The sequence below is a fragment of the Lepisosteus platostomus genome, chromosome 6, assembly GCF_059453375.1.
Source record: "Lepisosteus platostomus isolate fLepPlt1 chromosome 6, fLepPlt1.hap1, whole genome shotgun sequence".
NCBI classification, from domain to species: Eukaryota; Metazoa; Chordata; class Actinopteri; order Semionotiformes; family Lepisosteidae; genus Lepisosteus; species Lepisosteus platostomus.
The window spans coordinates 61,264,760-61,276,886 of record NC_142616.1 but is presented as its reverse complement, the minus strand read 5'-3'; the positions used below and the strand labels follow the sequence as shown (position 1 = coordinate 61,276,886).

Below are 12,127 nucleotides of genomic sequence, written 5' to 3'. Positions count from 1 at the left end.
CACAAGGTCCTGTACATTTACAGTATACACATAACTGTAGTAAAAGAGAAAAAAGGCAGCAAATTTGCCAGGTGAAACTAAATTATTCATTATTAGCTAAAGTGAAACTTCCTTTTAAAACAATTAAAAAAATGTTGAGATTAACAGAGGGTGTAACCAGATAACATCTGTCCCAGAGTTCTGCGGGCCTGTGCTGATCAGCTGAGCGGAGTGCTCCAGCGACTGTTCAACCTGAGCCTGCGCTTGGAGAGAGTCCCGGTGCTCTGGAAAACATCATGCCTGGTCCCGGTACCAAAGAAAGGGCGCCCCTCTGTCCTCAACGACTACAGACCAGTTGCACTGACTTCTCACATCATGAAGACACTGGAGAGGCTGGTCTTATCCCACCTGAGACCCCTGGTCAGCTCATCACTGGACACCCTACAGTTTGCCTACCAGCCCAGTGTTGGTGTGGAGGATGCGATCATCTACATGCTGCAAAGGGCCTACTCACACCTGGACAGGGCTGGCAACACTGTAAGGATCATGTTTTTCGACTTCTCCAGTGCCTTCAATACCATCCAGCCCTTACTTCAGGAGGAAGCTGGAGGAGATGCAAGTCGATGCCTCCACGACCTCGTGGATCACTGACTACCTGACAGGCAGACCACAGTCTGTGAGACTTCAGAACTGTGTGTCTGAACAGGTAGTGAGTAACACAGGGGCACCTCAAGGGACAGTTCTTTCTCCATTCCTCTTCACCCTCTATACTTCGGACTTTAAGTACAACTCAAAGTCATGCCACCTGCAGAAGTTCTCAGATGACTCTGCAATTGTGGGATGTATCAAGGGTGAGCAGGAGGAGGAGTACAGAGGACTGGTCAGCAGCTTTGTGGAGTGGTGTGGGGTGAACCACTTGGAACTGAATGTAACAAAGACAAAGGAACTGGTAGAAGATTTCAGGAGGAAAAAGGTCAAACCTACTCCTGTCTACATCCATGGGAGTGGCGTGGAGATGGTGGACTCGTACAAGTACCTGGGAGTGCACATCGACGATAGACTGGAATGGTCTAAGAACATCGAGGCCATCTATAAGAAGGGACAGAGCCGACTTTACTTCTTGAGGAGGCTCAGGTCCTTCAATGTGTGTAGTAAGATGCTACACGTGTTCTATCAGTCGGTGGTGGCGAGTGCCATTTTCTACGCAGTGGTGTGCTGGGGCTCTGGGATTAGAGCAGTGGATTCCAAAAGGCTGAACAAGCTCATCAGGAGAGCAAGCTATCTATCTATCTATCTATCTATCTATCTATCTATCTATCTATCTATCTATCTATCTATCTATCTATCTATCTATCTATCTATCTAACCCAACGTTTCTTGCCATGGAGGTACTGTAAAGGTTTGCACATTCTTGACATGCCTTATGGCTTACGGGAAGGTTTGTGTATTTCTGTGACTGAAGGCAAAACCATGAAAAAAAATATGTTTCTTACATTCTTCTATCATCTACTGACAGGGCTTGTAATATACATTTTTGACAATTAAATGAGAGACGTTGATGTATTCCTTCACATGTGGTCTCTGTGTTGTTGTTGTTAATAGAAACATAACACAACACTCTCAAATAAGTGAGGTTCTATTAAAACTATTAACTATGTTCTGTATATTGAAATATTGTTGTCAATTTCCTATTCTTATTTGTACACAGATCAGATTGACAGACCTTCACATTTCAGGGAAGTGCAAATAGTCTTCACTGCCAACCATAAACTGACAGTTAAATTACAAGAAATGCTGCATTCGAGCCTGAGCAGGTTTAATTACTGCAACAAGTTTGCTGGTTAGTCATCTGAGAATGGATTGCCTGTTTGAAATTTTTTGAAGACAGTTCCCCACTTATAGAAATAATAATATCAGCACCTATGCTGGTCAAAAAAGTTATGGCAAAAAAATTGGGACCATTTTTATTATTTTAGGTATTGGGAGAATTAAAGTTTTGTTAACTATCTAATCTTAAAATGGTTACATCATTTATTACTGTATAAAGAACTTGTACTTTTTTATAAGAAGAGTTGTAGCAACTGGTATTGATGACAACAGGTGAAAAAATAAACAGACCTTAGAAAGATCTATGACGTGAGGCTGTTCAGTCATAGAATGTTAAACTGAAAATCCCATTAAATCAGTTCTAAATAAATAAAGTTTATTTCTGACATAGTTTAGGGTTTTCCATGTTAGAACAATGGAACATACAAAAAGGCTTATTAAGCTCTTTATTATCACAGTTCTGCAGTCCCCATGTTGCTATAATTAAGCGCTATAATTATGAGATCCCCTTTCCACAGGGAACCTGACAGGTTTTGATCACCTACAGTACCTTGCTTCACTGGCAAATAACCCTTGTTCAGCCATATATATTGAAAAAATTATAGCTTTCAGTATTTCCGTACACGCTTAAGCAAAGTCTTAAAAACATATTTATCTTTTCCAGAAACACATGTTATTATTTATATGGATCAACATGTGCGTTGATCAATATTCTTTCCTGATCTTTGAACCAGGAAAGACTGTAGATATCCCCAGCATCGTCAAAAAATAACAACCCTATTAGGGATGAACATTCACAGCCTGCTGCACCCACTCAATTGATTGAATCCTTGGTAATTGTAATACATTCTCCGTCTTGATTGACAGTAGAAAATGCTTCACTCAGCGCTGTTACGCAGGCAGTCAGTGTACTGACATGACACGGAAAAGCGACTTTTTTTTTACCGGAAGGGCAAATACAAAAACAAACAGAAATCTAATCATAAGTGCATATGTGCATTCCAGGGCACACTGTTTTGACATTTTGTAGTTAATGGTCTTTTACTAGGTTTAGAAGTGACATATTTGAAGAATTTGAAGAATTTATGCTTCTGCTTGTTGTCTCCTACATCATGTTTTGTTGAACAGCCCAGTCTCTATGTTGGCTTGTGGAATTCACAGTAAAATTAACAGGTGTTTTGGCTTATATTTAACTTCAAACAATTTTTTACTTGCATTTCCTTTCTGGTTCTGGTATATGGCTAATTACATCACACTTTATTCTCACAACTAGGTTTGAGGAAGGGGCTTTTTATTCTCACAAGTGACACCAACACTGAATGATGAATATTGTTTCTTACTGTCGGGATCTTGGAGTAATTCTGAACAAACAGTTTGAATCCTGATATAAGTATTTATCGTTGTGTCAAGGCTAGGTAAATCACTTTAAAAAATCATTATTATAAATTATTTATGACTCTTAGAAACAAGGGTTATAGACAATACATACAGTATTACACATGTGATGTGAGCAATTCAAATGAATATGAAAAAATGAAATACAATTGAACTGGGCAATTTATATGTTTGATAAAACAAAGAGGATCCAATCATCTTGCCAGGCGTCATGAGTGGATCAAGCTTTTAGACTGGAACAGGTCACAGGTAACAGATCCTGCTCTAACAGGTTCAGTCAATATCCCCGGACAATATCTTTCGACTCACAGGCATCGTCTTTCGGTTCCACAAATGTGCTTGTTGAAAACATTTCTAAGGCACGGTGTCCCCAATGTTTCTAATTAATTCAATCCATTCTGCCTTCAGCAGCCTTATTCCCAGTAATCATTTCACTCCCCAATCCCAGAATTGTAATTTCTCAGCGAAGCGTATCTCTCCCTTTGCACACGCAGCCTCTCCTCTGTCGTTTCCACAATGGTGGTTCAATTGTTACATGTCTAAATTGGATACTAAACACTTCATTTTCTTTAATTGTGGGATTCTAATTCAGCCTCTCAGTGGACCTTTTTTATTACATAAGGCTAAATGATAGTTCATACTATGCTTTTATTTCTCCACAACCCCTATAATGTTTGTGTTGCAGGGTTGAAAACATAGGCACTATTAAGCACATACTGTACCTTTTCACAGCTGTCATATGCAATTTATTCATATTAAGACAAGATTTTAAACATTAATAATTTGGCCAATTGCATTACCTGACATTTACTTGTTGACGTTACGTTGACATTTCTCTGTTGCACTTCAGCAATATTTTTACTGTGTGGTCCCGCCAGATGTGTGAAATCATTATTCCAGTTCTGAAATCCCTTTTCAGTAATACTCACAGGGTGTGTTCCTCCACTCTTTCATCGAATCAGGGAACTGTTGCAACGTGACATTTGTCAGCCTTTTATGTACTGTACGTGCATACAAACTTTCCTGACGCAAAAGTCACAGACACACATTTCTTACCATCAATGTGTCATTTAATACCCGGGAAGTAATGAACCATGCAAAAAGGACATGTAAATTCTAACATTTTCTACAGCCATGTCAGAATATTTAATGATACACTTGAGCAAGTTCAATGGGTTATATACGCTTATTTATTAAAGGTGGTGCGTTTCGGTATATTACAAAGAACTGTGGGATGGCCACATGTAAAATTTGAAAATCCAGACGTATTTACTCTCTTCGCATATACACTGTAGTTTGTCTACCAGAGCACTAAATAATTTTACACTTTCAGAGAATTGTAGTCAATCTTCTGGAATTGCAAAGGTTAAAGGGTAAGGACCCCCTTTTATTAATCAAATTACATGGACGTCTACAGTTAACCTTACTAACCTCGATGAAACACTATATATCAGTGTTTTAAAGGAGATAATTAAGCACAATAAGAGGAAATCTGCCAGGCTGAACAAATAAAGACAGATTTGGTGATTAAGTGTGAATATCCTTTATCCTTGAATGCCAGACCAGCTGTTGTAGGATGTGTTTTTAAATCTTAACATTCATTCCTTACATAAATTGAACCTCAATCATAATGTTTTTATTTTATTTTAGACATTCCTAGCATCTGGAAATGATTATCATTTATTCAGTTTCTCCTACCTTCATTTCACATTCACACATCATAATAGCATAGTCGTCTTACAAAATACAGTAAAAGTCTTACACTGTTAATTTGAATATTTCATAGAGAAATTTTAATAGAATAATCTGGGGTGGGTGTATTAAGCACTATCACTACTGGACTCCATACCCAAAGAATCATATTCAGTGTGCAGTTGGTAGCTGATGAAGAATCAAGGAGATCCCAGCCAAGTGTCTTGTAGTCAGTTTTAATGGATTGCTTGCACACCACAGTCTTTCACAGTCTGTAATGGAGATCAAAATATCTGGGAACTGATAAAAATGTTTGAAAATGTAATGTGTCTTTCACCATAATCTTTCTCTCCTCTTTCTTAGTATTTATTAGGTCACCTTTCACAGTAGTGGCCTATTTCCAGAACAGAAATTAACATATTCCATGTGATTTCTTATATTCGTTTATTTTAAAGGATCAGTCAGTTGAAAACAAATTCTCATTTGTAAGGATGATGTGGAGCAGAGCTCCATTTATATGGTAGGGCATTCACTGAAGTATCTTGCTCAAGGGAACAGACGTAACTTTTCATTGACCATCTGGTCTGGAGTCTTAATCACTACTCCACACAGCTGCCTAAGATGTATTACACTTAGAAATATGAAAACTTTAATAAGGTCAGCTTACAAGTGTTGTATGCAATTAAAGTTGATTCTACAATGCAATATTGAACATAGCAGAATATAAAGAAAATAATGTGCAGTAAACACAGGTAGATGGGAGCAGGTGATCACTGAGAGATGACCAGTACAGGAGCAAATCTAGAGAAAATAGTGAAATTACTAAATGTGAGTTGTATAAATAAGAGAGAATGAAGATGACTGCTTTTACAGGTCAGTTGTTCACTAGAAGAGAAATGTGCATCTGCTGCAGCCTCCCTCAAGCTCTAAGTGCATTTTTTTGTTGGGCCAGAGTGCTTGCAATATTCTCTTTGTTGGCCTGCATTAAGAATACCTTAGCCGTGAAACCACTTCACATTGTAAGAAAACGCAATATACCGAGGATAGAGTCCATTATAGAATCCCTTTTTTATTTCTTTTTCTTTCTTTGTTATTGCAACATGATGCAAACAAAGAAACAATGGCAATCGAATAGCAAAGAGACATGGTGAATAAAATGTAATGTTAATACGTAGCAATCCACACAGTAAATACAGGTAGGAACATACACTATTCTGGTGTAGCAAGTGTGTGATTCTGACAGGCTTGGTGTCAATTCATTTTTTTAATTCCAAATCTCCTTTCAAGCCAAATCCCAATCCCAGTTCTGTGAAATTTGAGGAATGAAATTGACATAAAGATTGGTTTGAAAAACAAACGTGGGTTTGAAAAACTGGAATTTAAGTAAATCATGTGTTCTAAGCTGTAGGAAGCTATGTTTGAAAAGAAATCTTAAGGTCTGAAGCAACAGGTAAGTTTCATGTAAGTAATGCGTCAATTACTACATTTTGGAATAGTAAAAAAAGCATTATATCTCCTTATATCCAATTAAACAGCATTACATAGATTATATTACCACAAGCCATCCAACATATCAGCCTTCAGAAATTGACAAATGATTCTATAGGCCACTAAATGTAAACAGCGCAAATACTTCACTGGGTGATTTTGATCTTCTTCTCAAATATAAGGTTTGACCATTTTTCTTTATTTATCCATGTTCGCATTTGGCTGACATTTATACTCAAGCCAACTTCAAAGGCTTGCTGCAGACCCAATAACATTTATTATTCTATCAACAAGTGCAGTCTAAATAGGAAAGTGTCATGAAGAGTTGATATCATGATACATGGAGAGGAAGGACAGGCGGAGCACTGCTATAATAACAACAACCTATTAAACTCAGAGAAGTCAAATGTCCAGCTTTACAGTATAAATGGAAACAAATACCTGTATACTGTGAGCCATTTTGGATGAAAGCTTTATACATCTAGATTAATAATACTGTTTTTACAGGCAACGTGGGGAAGACATTTTAAAGAACTTTCACAATGCTTCAGTTCAAACACCAGGGTAATCATGCTAGCTGATTTCACCTAGACAGTTCTGACCCAGTCTGCGATCCCAAACAATGCAAGATTTTTTTCTGGTTTGGAAGAAGTCCAGAGAAGAGCAAAAAGTATAATTCTTGAAACTGAATCTCTATCATAAAGTATATACACAGGTTAAAAGATCTGAATACACCTAGTCTGAAACACAGAATACTTTAAGGGGATTTAACTGAGTCATTCAGAACCCTTACTGGGACTGAGAAAGTCTACACAAATCTTCACAAAACCCTATGGAATAAACAAAGCAATATGAATTAACTATCACATTTGACTGTGATTCTATCAATTGGCACGAATAGAAGCATTGGTTCGCAAGCACTGGGAAAACCAATCTCGCTTATTAGTTTCAAAGTTCCAATATTAGTTAAAGAAAAACAATTGATTTCTCTTATATGAAGGTCCTAACATTTCTTGACACCAGAACTTTGTGAACTAGGGATGTGTGATCACATGCACAATAATGTGAGGAGAGATAGTGACTTACTGCAAATAAGGTCCTTGCATGATTGTCAGTGTTTGGTTTCTGAATGCATGGAATAATATTATTCCCTTCAAAGCAGAAAAATGTATTATACTTCATAAAGTTAATGAAAGGGACACTATTTCATTATGCCCTTGGTCTAAATATTTTTGAGATTCAACCAGTGTTGAGTCAATGTACTGCAGATCACTGTGCATTACGATCAGGGCAAGTTGAGGATCATGGTTGCCTGTCACTAAACCTTATTCTAAAGGTTTCTAAAAATAGGTCTATTGTAAATTTACAATATTTTAGTGTTGATGTTATGCCTCTGATGGTGAACCATGGATATTCAGTGATATAGGACCAGTATTTTTAAAATAACATTATCTCCCTAAATCCATGAGCCACATGATATTTGCTTGCGGTTCAAAGTACAAACATTCAGTGTATTTCAACACACAGGAGATGTATATCTCCTGGTCTTAGTTACATTGTCCATGTTTATTTACACTATGTAACATCGTGTTGTACCTAAACCTAAAAAGGTATAACAGCCATTATCCCATTTTACTAATGGTGTGTCAGAATACAAGACAGTAGAGCACACATACTATGCATTTTACCGTTACTTCAAACTAATCGTGTCTAATTTTGATAATCTCAGATCTCCTTTAGCACACTGGGAAGTGTTGGGTGTGTCCACAGTAAAGACGTTTGAAACAATTCAATTTATAACCTAACCCACTGTTAAACAAAATGTCAGAGGTACTGTAGCATCCCAAAAAGTCAGAGTGTCCAGTGTACCATAACCTCACTTGCCTGCTGTCTGCAGGCTTAACAGGAGGCTGGAGAAGAGCTTTTTAATGAAACCTTGTATGGTCTGTGTCTGAATTGCAGAATGTTCTAAGTGTCAGCAATTGTCTTCATGAAAGGAATGCCAAAACAGAGAAAGCCTCACAAATTAGCAAGACTAGATGCACTGGGCTGTGTGAAATTAATGAAAGTGGATGGAGTGTGACTCTTAAGATCTTCAGGGCGAACAAAAAAGAGATAAAAAGCTGTCAAAGTATCCTAAGGCACCACCACAAAAAAGAAGAAACATACTCCTGTCTGAATGGAGGTTACAATTAAATTTGCTTTCCTCAGCTGTAATAAAAAGTCAATGAGTACTGCTGTTTTTAAGGAGTATTTTTAACAAGGCTTTTTCAACTGCTAGAGAGAGCAGTACAAATTGTTTTCAGTCATAAATTCAAGAAAACATTTTCCACTTTACAAATTCAAGCATTCCTCTTTGAAAAGTCAGAGACACAAAAAAGCATTCCAAATTTTATGATGTTAAGAAAATAGTGTATTAATGTTTACAGTACTTTTCTCATTCAGCCATTTGCGTGCTTGGAAGACACTAAAAAGATACAGCAAAAACAGCAGAAGTGAAAGGAGTTCAAGAATAGGCCATCTAGAAAAACCACAACGTTCTTTATGTAGTAAATGTTTTGGGCAGTGTTTCTGACAGTGCTGTGTATACACAAACACATGCACACACAACACACAGTCAGAGCTGCTTTACAGTGACTTTGATTTTGATACACAATACAGATACTTTCAGAAAGTAATCAGTAGAAGGAACAAACAGAAGGTCATACTGCATTTTGTTACCCTTCTCCTCATAAACAGACATTTATTTTTAATTGTTTACCCGAGGAAATTAATTAATTAATTGCATTGCCCTCTTACTTGTTGGCTTCACTGCAAGCAGATTTCCCTTTGCAGCTTCTGCAAATTCTTCTTTCATTCAACAGATTTGGTCACAAACCAGATTTACTTAGAATTCCTGGAATTACTTATGCTGAAATTATCAACAACATAACATCATGATCATTAACACTCTTAAAGTACATTGGCCTACATACAGTACGTAATACTATTTAAAATAATCAGCTTCTTTGAAACATATTAATATTGTATTTTTAAATGATTCTGTGTTCATACACAATTTTAAGTTATTTTCAGACATTCTTAATAACATAAGTACCAAGGTCTACAAAACAAAATGACATTTGCACATGTATAAACAGTAGCTATATAAACCAGAAGACTGGAGACCTTGCTAAGTTATTAATAAAGAAATTGCTTCTTCTCCATTTTCCATCTCCAACCTTACATTATCATAAATATTCTACCAGGTGCACTTATTTCTGGTAGTTCACTGGTTTTCACAACTGTTTACATGAGGCAGGTATTGCTCATAATTAAAGTAGTGATGTTTTGTAGCAGACAAAATGCAATTTTTGCATTTTTGAAAGCAATAATTGCTGCTAATTGCCAGTGATTACAAGCAATTTTTGTGCAACATTCTGTATATGTAATGTAATTTGTAATGTAATTAATGGTCAGGCCAAGAGAACAGCATTAGTATATGCCTGATACAACTGCTATTAACACTAAAAGTATCATGGTTTATCAGCAAGTGTAACTTTGACTCAGGCCAGGACAAAACTTTTAATTTGGATTATTCTATTATTAACACAGTTTAATAACAAGGCACACTGGGTGATATTTCTTTGAAACAGACAATTATGGTTGTGGTCAGATTTTTATCTTCTCTTCAGATATTATTTATCTTGGTTTTTACCCTTTCAATCAAAATACATAAGTCAACTGGTACTTTTATATACTTGGTTTGTAGCTTGTAGAGAAAAAAATTGAAATATTCTTTAAATTGTAATCCTCATTTATTTTATTTTATTTTTAATCTTAAATTACTAGCATTTTAATGAATTGGAATGTTAGGTGGTGAAGCTGTACTGTTTATGGTGTGAAGTACTAAGTGATTCATAAAATCAGAACATAGTGTTCAGACCAAGTACCTAGTCGTATAGCACGGAAATAGTACATAAATACGTAAGATAAATGACAACATTTGATCAACTTCAAAAACAGGTATGGCATAACAAAAAAGCCAGTGCCTTTTCTTGAAAAAATGCAAGGTTTTCCGTGGAAGCATTTGTAATGCAAATTTCTGCAATGTAAGTGAACGCGCCGTCAACATCCCTCAACATCGTCGTGCCCGCGCAGAAAAAGACAGAGAAGCAGAAATCACAATCATGGAGTCCCAGCAGCAGGCAACATCAGTCCGGGAACGTCCACATCTGCAATTCTTTTAGAACCGAAATCCATCGGATCGCGGATATCTGCGCGTGGGTTCATACGGATGTTTCTATTTTGGGTTAGATGCCCGATTGTTACAGGAAGATTCGTTTTCAAAAACCACGCGAAACAGCCTCCGTCTATCCTGGCTTTCATTCGGATGGGAGGCACAAATACTGTTCATAGATGCAATGAAGTAAAATAACGTTGGTGTTTGATTAAACATGTGTCATTGCATTGCGAGTTAGCATTGCTTTTTATTTTAATCGCATAGGATTCAACTTATCGCTTAAACATCGTGCGTGTGTTATTTTATTTTTTTACATGCGACCACATCAAAGGAACCGTGGATCTAATTATTTGGACTAAACAGCATAGTAAAACTGACCTTCAAATAATTAAAAAGACTGCTGTTTTTTTTTGTGTGTTTTTTTTTTTTACCTCTACATCGCAGCTTTAGCGACACAAGAAGACGGGGGGAAAGGAAAGATGCTGCCTTCACAAGAAGCCTCCAAGATTTACCATGACAACTACATGCGGAACTCCAGGGCCATTGGGGTGCTATGGGCAATCTTTACCATATGCTTTGCCATCATAAATGTGGTCGTTTTTATCCAGCCCTACTGGATCGGGGACAGTGTCAACACCCCGCAGGCAGGCTACTTCGGGTTGTTTCACTACTGTGTGGGCAACGGCGTCTCGAACCGGGAGCTCACCTGCCAGGGTACCTTTGCAGATTTTAGCTCGATTCCCTCCAGCGCATTCAAAGCAGCTTCGTTCTTCGTGCTGCTGTCCATGGTGCTAATTCTGGGCTGCATCGCCTGCTTCGCGCTCTTCTTCTTCTGCAACACGGCTACAGTCTACAAGACGTGTGCGTGGATGCAGCTGCTGTGTGGTAAGGCGATTGCGTTTCACTCTTGCTTTCTGGGGTCGGGACCGTTCTCGTCGCTCAAGGAAGGGTATCCTGGCTATGGCTGATCGTGCGTTGAACGCCCTCCAGCACACGCAAGTCGGGCCGCTAAGCAAGTCGAGGGAAGAGACGTTGTGGCTTGCAAGTTTCGTTTGAAAATGGAAGGGGAAAAAGAAATCCCCCACGATCAATCCAGATTGTAAACGTAAAACGCCACAATCTCGTTTTATTGGAATATTTCGGAAAGGGTTGTGAAATGACGAGCGGCAATTTCGGCGTCTGCAGAAAAGTTCTATCATTTCAAAATGTTATAGTGATCAAGGATGGTTATCAATCACTTTAGCCTCATAACATGGTTAAATCTGACTGTCATACTCCTGTATACGGTCTGTAAGAACATACGCTAGTATCGCGCATACAATGGAGCCTCTTGTGAGAAATTAATCACACATAGGATTCCACAGGGGATTCCCTGTTACTGAAGGGTGTGCAATTTTAGTAACTGAAAAAAACCCCCACAAAGGCTAAGAATTCTCTACAATTCACGAAGGTAGTATTATGGTCTTACGGATTTCTGTTGGTATGGTATCATCTGAAGGTGTTGGCTATTAGTTCTCAGAGGAC

At 37.7% G+C, this 12,127-nt stretch overlaps 1 protein-coding gene across 2 annotated transcripts in view; it reads left to right on the top strand.

Annotated features, from left to right (window-relative positions):
* The first annotated feature begins 10,138 nt into the window (after positions 1–10,138).
* Positions 10,139–12,127, top strand: part of lhfpl4a (LHFPL tetraspan subfamily member 4a) — an 86,619-nt gene continuing 84,630 nt past the window's right edge. Inside the window, exon 1 of one of the 2 annotated variants that reach the window (XM_088636736.1) lies at positions 10,139–11,488. In XM_088636736.1, the coding sequence (XP_088492862.1) occupies positions 11,083–11,488 (406 nt within the window). In that variant the 5' untranslated portion in view covers positions 10,139–11,082. The remainder of the gene's footprint in view (positions 11,489–12,127) is intronic. The other variant, XM_088636737.1, reaches the window with a different exon arrangement.